Here is a 15,492-nt window from a genome sequence, read left to right as displayed (position 1 = left end):
GGGGGACTTGTGTTCGCAGCCCACTGGGCCACAAGGGTTTTTTTTAATGGGGTGCTTGGGGTGCTTCAGATCCACTGGGTCTCCAGCCTTCCATGACCTTGTGTCGGGGGGACTTGAGTTCCACCGGACCTCCAGCTCCTCTATCACTGGCTTGGGATAGAGGGGGGTCAGGGTTCTTGTGGGGGGGTTGGAGCTCCTAAGAGGGGGTTCCCTTGGGGGTATGGGGGGGCCTGCCAGCATGCAAATGCATGCTGGATAGGGGTCGCCATTCCTCCTCAATGTTCTGCAAACCCTAACGCCAGCTCTGAGCTGGGGTAGGGTTTGCCACGGGCAGCACGCCAATATTTGGCATGCTGCCCGCTGATCATTGGGGAGGAATGGTAAAACACCTGCTTAGCAGGCATCTGCATGCTACTTGCAGTCAAAGTCCGCGAGCGCATTGTTTCACGCGCTTGAGGGCTCTGATCAAGGGGCGGTAGCAAACAGGGGCACTAGTATGGCACTAACAGCCTCTAGCGCCCGCGTTTGCTTCTGATCATCAGCTCGTGAGTGGGCAGGTTTATAGAATTAACAAGAAGCTATGCATGTAGTTTGTGTTTGAAGATCGGGTAGCTTTGTGGGGGCTGAAAAGAAGACACATACTGTGTCAGGCACCTTGGAAAATTCATCTGGCCATGACCAGAAGGCGTTTGCTTTGATCAGTAAAGGTTGTTTAGCATCTCCTTGATGAAATGAAACTTCACTCATGGACATTTCAGGACTGTGAACCTTTGAAAATCTGTTTTATAGTGGTTAAGAAGGATGATAGTAAGAACTGAAAATGCTGAGGTGCTCTAAGCTCTGAAATATTTTGCTTTGTTTTATTCCATTAAATAATAATGTTAGTCTTCTCAGGACAGAAGCACAGGCTGTATCTGAAACAAATTAAAAGCCAATTGTAAAGTGAGAAAAGACACTTTTCTTTTGGTAAATACTAGGTTAAACTTCTGGTTTTGCTCTTTATTTATGCTATAAAACAACGTCTGAATATAACATTACACTTACTTCATTGGTTTGACTGGTAAAAATATGATGTTGAAGATTAATGTGACAATTCCAGATTGTGGGTCCCGATCTTTTCTCAACAAATTAATAGCCACAGAAGATTCCATGTTCGATTTAACTTTTGCAGTTTCATACTGAATTTCATATAAAAATTCTTCTGTTGTAGCAAAGCCTAAATAAAATACAGAAGTACAATTTTTAGACGTCAATGCTGTCGCGTGCATTAGCAATCAGAGTGCGCCTTTTATGAGTGGAGGAGTGGCCTAGTGGTTAGGGTGGTGGACTTTGGTCCTGAGGAACTGAGTTCGATTCCCACTTCAGGCACAGGCAGCTCCTTGTGACTCTGTGCAAGTCACTTAACCCTCCATTGCCCCATGTAAGCCGCATTGAGCCTGCCATGAGTGGGAAAGCGCAGGGTACAAATGTAACAAAAATAAAACAGATACTATTGGAGATTCTACATGGAATGTTGCTATTCCACTAGCAACATTCCATGTAGAAGGCTGCGCAGGTTTCTGTTTCTGTGAGTCTGACGTCCTGCACGTACGTGCAGGACGTCAGACTCGCAGAAGCCTGTGCGGCCACATTGGTGATCTGCAAGGGACGACTTCTACATGGAATGTTGCTAGTGGAATAGAAACATTCCATGTAGAATCTCAAATAGTAGCAACAGTGGAGGAGTGGCCTAGTGGTTAGGGTGGTGGACTTTGAGTTCGATTCCCACTTCAGGCACAGGCAGCTCCTTGTGACTCTGGGCAAGTCACTTAACCCTCCATTGCCCCATGGAAGCCGCATTGAGCCTGCCATGAGTGGGAAAGTGTGGGGTACAAATGTAACAAAAAAAAAACAAAAAATTCAGCACCCCCAATCATTTTGAAAAGTTGGCTCCTATGGCTGTATGGGGTATAGTTAGAACCTTGGGTAGCGTAGAAAGAGATCATTTTATGAAGCATTTTCCAGATGAAAAACATATTTTACACGTCAAATGTCTCTTATACTACTGCATGACTGAATACATGTATAGAGGTACATATTTGAAAACTGGCATACAAGTGATTCCAGGGACATAGTCTATGTGGAGCAGGGTTAGACTTATCTCACATTTCAGCTTTATTTAATATACCGTAAATAATTATAATATCGAAGTAGTTTACAATAAATTAAAACATGTTGCATAAGAAGAGAGATACCATATGAGAAGCCTAGGTTTCAATCCAATTTCAATAAAGGTAGGTGATGGGGAAAGATAATTACTTCTAAAATGCTATAGGAAGGGAGGAAGTGACTAAAGACAAAGAAAAAAAATGTGTGAAGGCCGTACAATGGCAGCACCGAATGCAACACTAACAGAAATTAGATTCAACTAATTAGGAAATGGGAATGCCTCTGTGAAATAATGAGTTTTTTTTTTTTTTACAGGTGGTGCATTCCCCCTCCCCCTCCCCCTCATCCCCCTCCCTCTCCCCCACCCCCTCCCTCTGTCCCTCCTTCCCCTCCACGTCCCCCCTCCCTCCCTCCCCCTCAGAGTTCCAGTCCCTCCGAGTTCCAGGGTCCCTCCGAGTTCCAAGGCCCCCCTCCTCCCTCCCTACCTCCCGAGTTCCAAGGCCCCCCTCCTCCCTCCCTCCCTCCGAGTTCCAGGGTCCCTCCGAGTTCCAAGACCCCCCTCCTCCCTCCCTCCCTACCTCCCGAATTCCAAGGCCCCCCTCCTCCCTCCCTCCCTCCCTCCCTTCGAGTTCCAGGCCCCCTCCCTCCGAATTTTAAAAGTCATCTTACCTCGTCGGGGTTACGGCGGCAGCAGCGGTGAAAAGCATGCGGCTTGGTGCTTAGTTCAGTCTTCCCTTCACTCTCTCTCAGCTCTGGTCACGCCGAGCCTGCATGCTTTTCACCGCTGCTGCCGCGTAACCTCGACAAGGTAAGATGATGACTTTTAAAATTCGGAGGGAGGGGGCCTGGAACTCGAAGGAAGGGAGGGAGGGAGGAGGAACGAAGGGAACTTCCGGTGGGTGAAATATTTCATTGGTTTGACTGGTAAAAATATGATGTTGAACATTAATGTGACAATTCCAGATTGTGGGTCCCGATCTTTTCTCAACAAATTAATAGCCACAGAAGATTCCATGTTCGATTTAACTTTTGCAGTTTCATACTGAATTTCATATAAAAATTCTTCTGTTGTAGCAAAGCCTAAATAAAATACAGAAGTACAATTTTTAGACGTCAATGCTGTCGCGTGCATTAGCAATCAGAGTGCGCCTATGCATACAGCAGCTACAAATGCACATGGGATTTCACAACCCTCATAGTGTTAACAGTCCTTGAGACACACCCTGCCAGTCTTGTTTTCAGGATATCCACTATGAATATGCATGAAATACATCTGCATATAATTAGAGGCAGTACTTACAAATGTATCTCATGCATATTCATTGTGGTTATCCTGAAAACCTGATTGGCTGGGTGTGTCCTGAGGACCAGGTTGAGAAACGGCCACAATTTCCTCAGGAAAAACTACCTTAAAAGTAAATAGGGTACAAAAGAGTCCAGGTACTTTGAAGCTGTATGGGTTACTGAAATTTGCCATAATTGTGTAAATATCTAGAAACCTCTCTTTATTAAGAAAAGAAAATCAATATTCTCACCTTTTACTCAGAACCAGCGGTGAAAAGGAAACAGCAAAGAGGAGGAAAGATGACATATTAAAAGGCATTTTATTGAATTAATCTGGGTTCTATATTTCTTTATATACTGGTGTGAACTTAAAGACCTGCTACCTTATCACCAGTAAATTGCTATTCTTACTTTCCCTATCTGTAAAAATATTTTTGTCATTTTGTGGTGACCAATGTAAATAAAGTGCAATCCCCTTTTACTGCACAATATAGTCATCCGTCATTGCACCAACCCCCTATGTCCTTTCATTTGCCAAAAGAATTTTTTTGATGTTTTAGTAACTGTATACCAGCAAATTTAGATGACAATGTTCAATACTCAAATGTTCAAATGTCCTTAATCCATCATAGTTCTCTTACTAGATTCTTGACAAAATCACTTAGCTTAGAGTGCTGGTGTATGTTGGCGAATATCTGTGGTGATTTGTCCTCATGTGGATCTGTGATTCCAACCAACGGTCATTCTACCATCTTTCTTCTCTTGTTTGTCTGATTTTCTCATTCTCAACGCGGTGCCAGGTTTCGCCCTCCAAAGGTGTCTTTGGGAGAACGACATGTTGGATAAACATCTCTTCAGTCTCCATTCAACTGACAGAGAACGCCGGCATGTCATTCTTCTGAAGACGCCATTGGAGGGCGAAACTTGGCAAGAGAGAACTGTGATGGATTAAGGAACTTTGAACATCAAAAAAAAAAATCTTTTGACAAATGATTGGAGGTAGGGAGTTGGTGCAACGATGGATGATTATCCTCAAGCCATATGTACTTTATTTACATCGAGCACCACAAGACAAAAAAATGTAATGACAAAAGTAGTTTTAAAGATAGAGAAAGTAAGAATAGTAATTTTACTGGTGATAAGGTAGCAGATATTAAAAGACGTGTCAAGCGATGGCCCATATAAAAAAAAAAGGGTTTAAGGTCTCAGAAACTCAGCTAGAATTCCTGTACTGATCCAATAAAAGGTGCCACAGCCTACAGAGTACAGTGTTCCCCAAGACCATTATGACTTGTACCATGCTGTTATGACATGAAACAAGATCTTCCACTCCCAAGTATATTCTTGCAGTTTCCGCATACAGTTCAAACTCCTCTTATTGACTTACAAGTGCATTCACTCTGCAGCTCCTCAGTATCTCTCCACTCTCATCTCTCCCTACACTCTTCTCCGGGAACTCCGTTCACTAGGTAAATCTCTCTTATCTGCACCCTTCTCCTCCACTGCTAACTCCAAACTCTGTTCCTTCTATCTTGCTGCACCATATGCCTGGAATAGACTTCCTGAGCGGGTACGTCAAGTTCCATCTCTGGCCGTCTTCAAATCTAAGCTAAAAGCCCACCCTTTTGACGCTGCTTTTAACTCCTAACCCTTATTCACTTGTTCAGAACCCTTATTTTATCGTCCTTACTTTAATATTCCCTTATCTCTTGTTTGTCCTGTTTGTCTGTCCTTATTAGATTGTAAGCTCTGTCGAGCAGGGACTGTCTCTTCATGTTCAAGTGTACAGCGCTGCGTACGTCTACTAGCGCTACAGAAATGATAATTAGTAGTAAGTAGTAGTAGTAGAATTACACGAAATATAAGCTCAATGTTCAAAACAGTGAAAAACCCCTCATTTTAAACTGCCACGTCCCTCCCCACCAAGACCACAGGGCAAGGGGATCTTGACCTTGTTACATCTCAGAAGCATTGGGGCTAGCTGGTACCCAAATGATACCATATGCTTTAGGCTGTAGAATGTGATAGCAAACATCTGCCATGAAACGTTGACATGCATCATGAAGGGATGTGATCAGAAAACCCTTGACACACAAAAATAGAGAGCAAGATAAGAAAAACTGTAATTTTCATGCTTACTCAAGATACTTGTTCCATTCAAACTTTGCTGACACTGCTTAAGACAGAAATAGCTAATGTATTGATGCTGTAACCAGACAGAAATACAAGTATGGTGCAAGCATAAAGGTCAATTACACAGCAATGATGTCCAATTAAACATTGTAGAGTCCCAAGGAAAACATATCACATATTTGTACATTTAAAGCCCCATCAATATATATAAATGGCGAGTGTCGTACTCACTCGCAAATGCGCAGTAGAGACCCTCTCTGCCCCGCCCCCGTGTCAATACGTGATGACAGGGGCGGGAGAGGGTCTCTATTGCGCAAGGGGAGGGACGCAACCGCCGTCGCTACCGCTTCCCCCCCCCCCAAGGTTGCCACCACCACTCTCCCCACCCGGAGTCGCCGCCGCCACCCACCCTCCACCCGGGCCGGGCCCTCGCTCTGCTATAGAAACAGCGCGGGAACACAGCTCAGCTGAGCTGCCGTCGGCCTTCTTTCCCTGCCTGTGTGCTGCGTTCCCGCGCTGTTTCTATAGCAGAGCGAGGGCCCGGGTGGAGGGGTGGCGGCGACTCCGGGGGGGAGCGTAGCAGTGACCTCGGAGGGGCAACGGCGAGCTCGGCGGTGGGGGGGCCTTGCAGCGCCGAGGAGAAGGGGCCTTTCAACCCCCCCCGTCCTATACTAGCCCGTTTTTACGGGCTCAACGGCTAGTTTTGTATAAGCCATCTAGGTAGGAATTGGGCTGTTCAGGTCGAGATGTTCACAATTCCCTAAATACTTTACAAGAATCAACAGGGAGTACAAACTCGATGGTACTTATGCTCTTCTGCAGGGCCACAGGCACTCTAAGCTCATTTTCAATGACCCCCACGCCTAGTGTTTTCCTTTGAATATACTGGTGGTGTATATAGTATGAGTACTTTTTTTAAATCCCTGTATTCTGCATATAATCTTAAGGATCTTTATATTAATGTAATATCCCTAATAGCTCTGCAGTCTCAATGCACGGGTACAGTGGGTTTCTGGTGGGTTTTGGAGGGCTCGCTGTTTCCTCCACAAACATAACAGGTAGGGAGGGGGATGGGCCTGGGTCCGTCAGAAACAGAAGGAAGCCTTTTACGAGAAGAAAAGGGCCTCAGCTGGCGGGGGTTGGGGGTCCCCCGCCAGCAAAGGCAGGCGACGGCGGGTTGGCGGCGGGAGGGGAGGGGTCGGGCGGGTCATCGTCAGGGGGTCCAGGGCGAAATCTACGGGGGCCCAGGCCCCACGTAGCTACACCACTGTTGTGCATTACTAGCTACCTAAACGTTTGCTTTAGTCTGGCTAGAAGCAGTCTAAAGCAAACGATAATAGAACAAGTAAGCTTTGTGCATCTGGCCCTGGGTGTCTAGCACAGAAAAGATAAACAGATGTGAGCGAGCTTAATTGTGCAATACTGCCCATAGCCAGTGATTAATATGTGTGTCCTATGGTGAAGCTTTTCCAGTTTTACCAGGAAATTTCAGGGGCTTGGGAGTTAACGAGCAAAGAGAGATTCTAAACCTACCATTAATATCAGAATGTATTTTAATTTAAAAAGAGGCGTTCAACATAATTCTTCAGCTGAAGTGATACACGTCTGCTAACAAATATTTCTTTTTCATGCTCAAGGCTAACTGGTAACATTTCTTGTCTCTTTTCATGCCCACTATTAAGCTGGAACATTTGAAAATGCCTAACACCTGAGGGCAAACCGTGTCTCAAAGTGTCAAATGAGAAACCTGGAACAGAGACTTTTTGGCTGCTCCTTTGGAAAGCGGTGAATCTGCCTTAGAAATGTAATTTGGCGCCGTTGAAAGCAGCTAAATGTAATTACTATTTCATCAAACTTGCAAACCCTAAAGACCAGCATATTATCATATTATGGAAAACCTCCGTGAATACGTTAATATTTGTTTCCAGACAGTTCCTTGATACACATGTGCTGCCTCAACAAAGCAGCAGCTGCTGGAGGCAAGGAAAAAAAGTTGTGCCCCCCTGAAAATTGTCACTTGTGTGACTGAATCGAATGATCACAGTTCTGTGAGCACACGAGTTTCCAGTTCCGCGTATAACAAAGGAAGAACAGATGAACCATCGAGAGATAGGATTAGTGCTTTATAATGTCACACAATATGCTGGAGTTACAGCTCAATTCTCAAAACGTGTCTTTCATGTGTTGCGTTGCCTTCTTCTAGCAGGACTCCCATGCTTTTAATTGAAATATACTAGGATAGTGCTGGGCAGACATATACAGTCTGTGCCAGAGCCGGTGGTGGGAGGCGGGGCTGGTGGTTGGGAGGTGCTGGGCAGACTTATATGGTCTGTGCCAGAGCCGGTGGTGGGAGGCAGAGATAGTGCTGGGCAGACTTATATGGTCTGTGCCAGAGCTGGTGGTTGGGAGGCGGAGATAGTGCTGGGCAGACTTATACGGTCTGTGCCAGAGCCGGTGGTGGGAGGCAGAGATAGTGCTGGGCAGACTTATACGGTCTGTGCCAGAGCTGGTGGTTGGGAGGTGGGGATAGTGCTGGGCAGACTTATACGGTCTGTGCCCTGAAGAACACAGGTACAAGTCAATGTAGGGTATACACAAAATTAGCACATATGAGTTATCTTGTTCGGCAGACTGGATGGACCGTGCAGGTCTTTTTCTGCCGTCATCTACTATGTTACTATGTTAACGCATCCCAAATTTCTAAATATGTGTATAAAAGTATAATTTAATTGCGAAATTTGATAGCTATGGGGGCTAATTTCTAAAGCATTATTCATACCTAAAGCCCTGGGGGTGCTGAGGAGTCGGCTTCAAAATGGCTGCTCAAGGGGATAGCTCTGCCTGCCTTCCCCAAACATGATGGCTGGCATGAAAGAGGAGATCATTTAAGGCTGCAAACCCTGATGCAGGAGATTTTACAAGTGAAGAAACGTTTAAAGGTCAACAATTCACCTGTTCAGGAGACAATCTCAGAATTCCTTTCAATGAAAGAGCAACTGGTAGCCACAACCAGGACGTCCGGCAAAGCGGCGGGGAAACCCGTATTATCGAAACAAGATAGGCGTCCATCTTTCGTTTCGATAATACGGTCGGGGACGCCCAAATCCAAACATTTAGATTGACCTTAGAGATGGCCGTCCTTAGGTCGTCCTTAGAGATGATGGTCGTCCCCGGTTTTCGGCGATAATGGAAACCGAGGACACCTATCTCAGAAAAGACCAAATCCAAGCCATTTAGTCATGGGAGGAGCCAGCATTCGTAGTACACTGGTCCCCCTCACATGCCAGGACACCGGGCACCCTAGGGGGCACTGCAGTGGACTTCACAAATTGCTCCCAGGTGCATAGCTCCCTTACCCTTGGGTGCTGAGACCCCCAAGCCCCCCCAAACCACTCCCCACAACTGTACAACACTACCATAGCCCTAATGGGGGAAGGGGGGGCAACTACAAGTGGGTACAGTGGGTTTCGGGTGGGTTTTGAAGGGCTCCCATTTACCACCACAAGTGTAACAGGTGGGGGGGGGGGGGATGGGCCTGGGTCCACCTGCCTGAAGTGCACTGCACCCAGTAAGGGAGCTAGGTATGACATTTGAGGCTGGCATAGAGGATGGCAAAATTAAATTTGGGGGACCACTGGGGGAGTAAGGGGAGGCCATCCCCGATTCCCTCCGGTGGTCATCTGGTTAGTTCGGGCACCTTTTTGAGGCTGACGGTGCCCAAAATCGGCTTTTGATTATGCCAATTTGGGCGACCCTGAGAGAAGGATGCCCGTCTCCCGATTTGTGTTGGAAGATGGGTGCCCTTCTGTTTCAAAAATAAGCCTGTTACTGAACAGCATGCCAGTACATTGCAATAACATGACGTATTTTACCATGTGTATTTAATAGAGTTTAGTAAATAGGCCACTTGGCAGTGATCTCAGATTTGCATTACAGATTGAAATACTAAAACAAAATTAGTCACAAGTGAGATATGATTGAAACATGAGCTAATCGTGTCTCCAGGGTATTTAGCACTGCATATGCCAGCGTCCCTTGGGCTCTGATTATCTCTGCTTCTTACTTATTCTTACAGTTTCTATTGCTTTAGTCAAGTAATACTTAAGAAAATGACTTTTAATCATGGAAAATTGAGAGCTATTCAAGATGTTTTACTAACCAGGTTAATCTTCCCCTCAGTGTGTTACATAAAACTGTCAAGCAAAGCATCCATATCTTTTAGTTTCTACAAAACAAATAGAGGGAAGAACTTTTATTGAGTTTATAAATCTATTTTCAGCAACTTCTGCAGACTATTGCTAAGTTTAGCAAAATTTTCAGCCACTTCCTGGCTGGCTAAGTTTTCCCCTCAGGATTCAGTTACAGCTTCGGGCTTCACTAGCATGGAAAACCATTAAACTAAAATTTACCGCAGAGCTTCTTAAATGTTACAACTTAGGGGCCACGGTACGCAGTCCATCCGGCACTGTCCTTAGAACGTAAAGACAGTGTCAGGTGGACTGCTACAGTCTATGTCCCAGAAATGGCAAAGAAAGGCCAGGATCAAGTCTTTTACACCACATTCATTGCTAGTTTAATCATGAATTGATGTGGAGTGGCATTTTAAAAAGGACGTCCGACTCGGAATATGGACGTCCATCTCACATGTATTTTAGCACGGGCTACAGTTTGTTCTAATTACATGTCATATGGACCTCCATGTGCTGGAAATGTCTTGCGTAAACATCCATTTTATATATATATATATATTTATTTTTACATGTGTATCCCACATTTTCCCACCTATTTGCAGGCTCAATGTGGCTTACATAGTACCGTAATGGCGTTCGCCATCTCTGGTGAAGATTGTGGTCGAATAGGGCTCATGCGTTGTATACACATTGGGGAATCACAGCTAGGAGGATTATGCAATGTTTATTACAAGCTTTGGTTTCGTTGTGTAGCAGGGTTTAGGCCCTTAGGTAGGATCGATGGGGTATGCCTTTTTGAACAAATTGTTTTTTAGTGATTTCCTGAAGTTTAGGTGGTCGTACGTTGTTTTCACGGCTTTCAGTAGTGCATTCCACAATTGTGTGCTTATGTAGAAGAAGCTGGATGCATAAGTTGATACTAAAACTGGGGAAAACAAGGGACATGGATATCCGAATAGCAGCACAGCAAAATCCATATTATCAAACAGCCACACAAACAACCATAAAGAGCAGAGTGGTAGCCTAAAGCTGTGTTTTCCAAGTCCAGTCCTAGAGTACCCCTGGCCACTCATGTTTTCAGGATATCCACAATGAATATGCATGAAGGCAATGTATTGTGAAGATGAGGCTTCTGCTCCCACTCTCCAGCAGGCCTCACTGGCCTGTGGCCTCTGAACAGGACTCCAATAGGTCTCTTCCCAACATCCTGAGCAATCCAACCTCAAGCTCCTGGGCCCCTTTTTCACTCAGGGTGAGCTGGTTCTCAGTATGCAAATTGTATGCAGATTAGCATGTGACCCTTTCTCGCTCAGGGTGACCTGGCTCTCCAGAGGCAAAATCAAACAGGTCTCACCAACAGCATATTCCTCAGGCAATTCTTTATTCCAGCTCCTGGGCACACTTCTTCTCGCTTAAATATTTTATACATTCACATATCTTCACACTGAGCCTTCCCACACATATTCCTGGGCTCAGCACTAACCTCAATACTTTGGGGACTTCTAACCCCAGGCTTTGCAGCCTGCTTCTCAGTACTGGGACACACAGCCCCCCCCCCCCCCCACCCCACTCCTTGGAACACACAGTCCTTCCTTCTTTGGATCCACAGTCCTGGACCCCAGTCCTTCCTGCTTTGGACACACAGTTCCTCTAAGTACTGAGGCTACACAGTCCAACACTAATGCTTTAGGGACTTCTTACCCCAACCCATTTTTCTTCCTTGAGCACACAGTCCACCACAAGTCCATAGGGTCCAGCCAGTTCTTTCCAGGGAGATTCTCTTTCTTCAGCTACCCGCTCTCTTCTCTTCCTTTCACAACTCAGGTGGGGTATAAAGTGGTTAATAGCTAAACAGCATCCAGCCCATAACCACCTGCACCTGTAGCCATCTCAGGACTCTCCCCGGTCCTAACGACCTCCACCTATGCCCTCCCCTACTGGCACCCTCTAGTGACGCACCTGTACATTTTTCCTGGCCATTTTTAAGGGAACTGCGTCATCTAGTGGCCTGCCCAGGATAGGATAGCCTCTTACTTATCACAGTATGTTAATGCATATTCATTGTGGATATCCTGAAAACCTGACTGGCCAGGGGTACTCCAGGACTGGACTTGGGAAACACTGGCCTAATGGTTAGAGAAGTGGGCTGAGGATCAGAAGACCCAGGTTCAAATCACATTTTGGCTACTGACCGGTTAAATAGCATATCAGTGCCTAGCCGCAGATATTCAGCAGAAGATAACTGGTTAGTAATTTTAAAAACCCCGGATATTTAATTCCGGTCACCGGAAACAGCCCAGCATTGAATATCCAGATTTAACAATGGTGGCGGACAGCAAAAGCTATGACTAGCTGAATGTCAAGCCCAGTATGTTTACTGTCTCTTTTTGGGATAGAGATTCCCATGTTCCTTTGGGTTCTGTGTGTAAAAAAACACATGAGCTTAGATAAGTGAAAGTCTCCTGCATTTAGCGGGAGACTCCCGCTTTTGGGGTCACCTCCCGCACTACCACTGGTGTTTTAATGACTAGGGTAGGCCCTCTTTTCTACCCCTGGGTGAAACCTGCATCTCTCTCTCTCCCTTTCAGTCTCCCCATCCTGAGTCCAGCATTCTCTCCCCCCCTCCTCCTCGAGTCCAGAGTCTGTCCCTCACTCCATCCCACGGGGTCCTCCCACCTGACCTCCATCATGAACAGAAGCTGGGGATTAAGGCAGACCTGCCTCTGTCGATATCAGGGGCGTAGCCAGACAGCCAATTTTGGGTGGGCCTGAGCCCAAAATGGATGGGCACAGAATTCAGCTCATCCTTCCCCCCCCCTTCCCACTGTGCTTGCCACATTCTGCCTCCCTCCCTACCCTCAAACGCAAAATATGAAATACCTGAGCTGGTTGGGATCCGTAAACTGCACCAGCTGATCATTTCCTCCTCCTCGGGTAGCCGGTGCTCTTCCAAAGAGCAGCTGGCAGCACTTGACTTGAGCTGACGCTACTGACAGTAGTCCGTACATGCTCAGTGCTTCCGCCTGGTGAAAACTGAGCATGTGCAGAGGGGTGTGTGCTGCCAGCTCCCATTTGGAAAGGCATTGGCTGCCTGAGGTGAAGGAAATCTTTAGCTGGTGGGGTTTGGGGATTCCCACCAACCACAGCAAGACAGTCACAATTTTGGGTGGGCCAAAGTACAAATTGGGTGGGCCACTACCCACTCTGGCCCACCTGTAGCTACGCCACCGATATCAGAACTTCTTGTTTCCACACGGGTGGGACATCGCACAGGGAAAACCCCAATGTTGGCAGAGACAGTCTACCATAATCACAGCTGCTGCCAACCGTGGAGTGGGGGGGGGGGGGGGGGGGAGGGAGATGCTGGACCCATTGTGAGGTTAAGGGGAGGGGGAGATGCTGAAATCATCAAGGGGTGAGTGAGTGGGAGGGAGAGATGTTAAACCTGGGGAAGAGAGGGAGATGGAGATGTGCTGGATTCGGGGAGGGGGGGAGGTAGGGAGATAGAGATGTGCTGTTTTGGGAGCAGGATGGAGCTGTGCTGGACCTGGGGTGAGGGAAAGGAGATGAGGATGTGCTGAACCTGGAAAGGGGGAGGGAAGAAAGGAGGTGGAGATAGAGATGTGCTGGATCTGGGGGGAAGAAATTAATTTCCATGGTACATTAAACTTGCTTTCCCATAAAATTCTGTACAGTTGGCAGTGTAGATATAGCTTGACTGATTGCCAGTGTTAGCTGTGCATAAAGAAGTATTATAAATATAAATTTAGATGTGTCATTATAATGTATATTGCGCTAGGCAGCTAGGATTTTCATTCTGAACAAAAATGTGCTGTTTTCTGTATATTGCAGTGTAAACTGATCTGCAAGGAGATTTCGCACAAGGTCAATCACTCACGGTTTCTGTTCCACTGAATGGGAACAATCATGATCTATCATTCCGCAACAAGCAGCGAGACGCCGCCAAACTGATTTTCTCCTTTTCCTAAGTTAGGATTAAAATATTAGGTAATTTGAGTTTCAGTTTTCAGAGTGATGTGAAGAGTTTAAAAACACCAGCGTCTGCATTTATCCTAAATCCAGTCAACGGAGAATATTTTAGCTGGTATCTGCTCACATTTCACTGAGGCTTATATTTAATTCAGACAGTGCTGCCTGCTGAATTCAGGCAGGTTCTGTGACAGATGCAGTAATTTATATCAGTAATAGCTTACAAACTAATGACCTGATGTACAAAGTCGGCTCCGCTGTGGTACTTCTTTTTAGATGAACCTGTAAAGTCAGCATCATACCTTCTGACATGCGATGAGGACCAGACGTTTGCAGCTTTGCTCTATCCAGCTACCTTCAGGAACTAATTTTATTTTTGATGGAGTGAACTCTTTGGGTCCTGTTTAGTAAGGTGCGTTAGCGTTTTTAACGCGCCTGCAATTAGCATGAGCGCTAACCGTGTAGGCGCATACACTGTTAATGCATAACGCAGGGCCCTTTGTGTTTTATTTTCCACAAGCCACGGGGCTAATTTTAAAAAGTAATTTTCGTGCACAACCTATAGGGGGTAGTTCTATAAATGGCCCTCAAAAACGGGTGCAAAAAACATAAAGGCTAAGCACTAATCTATAAAGGATGCACTTAGCACCGATTGCCACGCCCTAACTTTCTGGAACACCCTGACACGCTCATGCTCCTCCCATAGCTACGCCCCCTTCTGAAATATGTGCTATGGGACGAGGGCATCCAGCACTGTAGAATAGCCACGCCCATGCTCCTCCCATAGTCATGCCCCTTCTGAAATATGTGCTATGGGACGAGGGCATCCAGCCCTGTAGAATAGCCACGCCCATGCTCCTCCCATAGCCATGCCCCTTCTGAAATATGTGCTATGGGACGAGGGCATCCAGCCCTGTAGAATAGCGCGCAGCTGGACACATGCACTATTTTTAAAGGGTGCCAATTTACATCAATAATTAGCTGTTAGCACCCATTATTGATGTTTTTGAGCTCATTATTCAATAAATTTGGGCACGCATCTCAGGCATGCATATAAATCTGGACGCCATGTATAGAATCCAGAGGATAATGCCTGTTATAAAATGACTGCCATATATAAGTATGCACAATAGCATGACTGCACGTAGCTGCATATACGTTTGGTGCAGGCGTGTTCTGGGGTGGAGTCTGGGTAGAGTGTGATTTAAACAGCGGCATACTGAGGGTGGGGCGGTGGGGGCGGTCCGCCCTGGGTGCACGCTGCAGGGGAGGTGCAGGGAGAAGCCGTGCGGCTGTCGGCTCCACCTGTTCCCTGCTCCCTCTGATGTTACTTCCTCCGCTCTCAAGACAAATCCCTCCTCCACCACCGCCAACTCCAGGCTCCGCCCTTTCTGCCTCGCCTCACCCCGTGCTTGGAATAAACTCCCTGAGCCCATTCGCCAGGCCCCCTTCCCTGCCCATCTTCAAATCCTTGCTCAAAGCCCACCTCTTCAATGTCGCCTTCGGCACCTAACCACTATACCTCTACGCAGGAAATCTAGACTGCCCCAACTTGACATTTCGTCCTTTAGATTGTAAGCTCCTTTCAGCAGGGACTGTCCTTCTTTGTTAAACTGTATAGCGCTGTGTAACCCTAGTAGCGCTCTAGAAATGTTAAATAGTAGTAGTAGTTCCGGGGCAGAGGAAGCAGGGGACCAGCAGAGTCAACAGCTGCGCGGCTGCTCCCAGCAGGAAGTAGGAGCAATGC

At 46.4% G+C, this 15,492-nt stretch overlaps 1 protein-coding gene across 1 annotated transcript in view; it reads right to left on the bottom strand.

The window, feature by feature from the left end:
• CFAP47 (cilia and flagella associated protein 47) overlaps positions 1–15,492 on the bottom strand; it is a 1,083,264-nt gene that overhangs the window by 83,624 nt on the left and 984,148 nt on the right. The window contains 1 exon segment of the mRNA XM_030202357.1: positions 1,045–1,216. Within this exon segment, the coding sequence (XP_030058217.1) occupies positions 1,045–1,216 (172 nt within the window).

The sequence above is a fragment of the Microcaecilia unicolor genome, chromosome 4 (genome assembly GCF_901765095.1).
Source record: "Microcaecilia unicolor chromosome 4, aMicUni1.1, whole genome shotgun sequence".
In the NCBI taxonomy this organism is placed as follows: Eukaryota; Metazoa; Chordata; class Amphibia; order Gymnophiona; family Siphonopidae; genus Microcaecilia; species Microcaecilia unicolor.
Note: the sequence above shows the minus strand (reverse complement) of the source record. Positions and strands in the feature narration are given on the sequence as shown.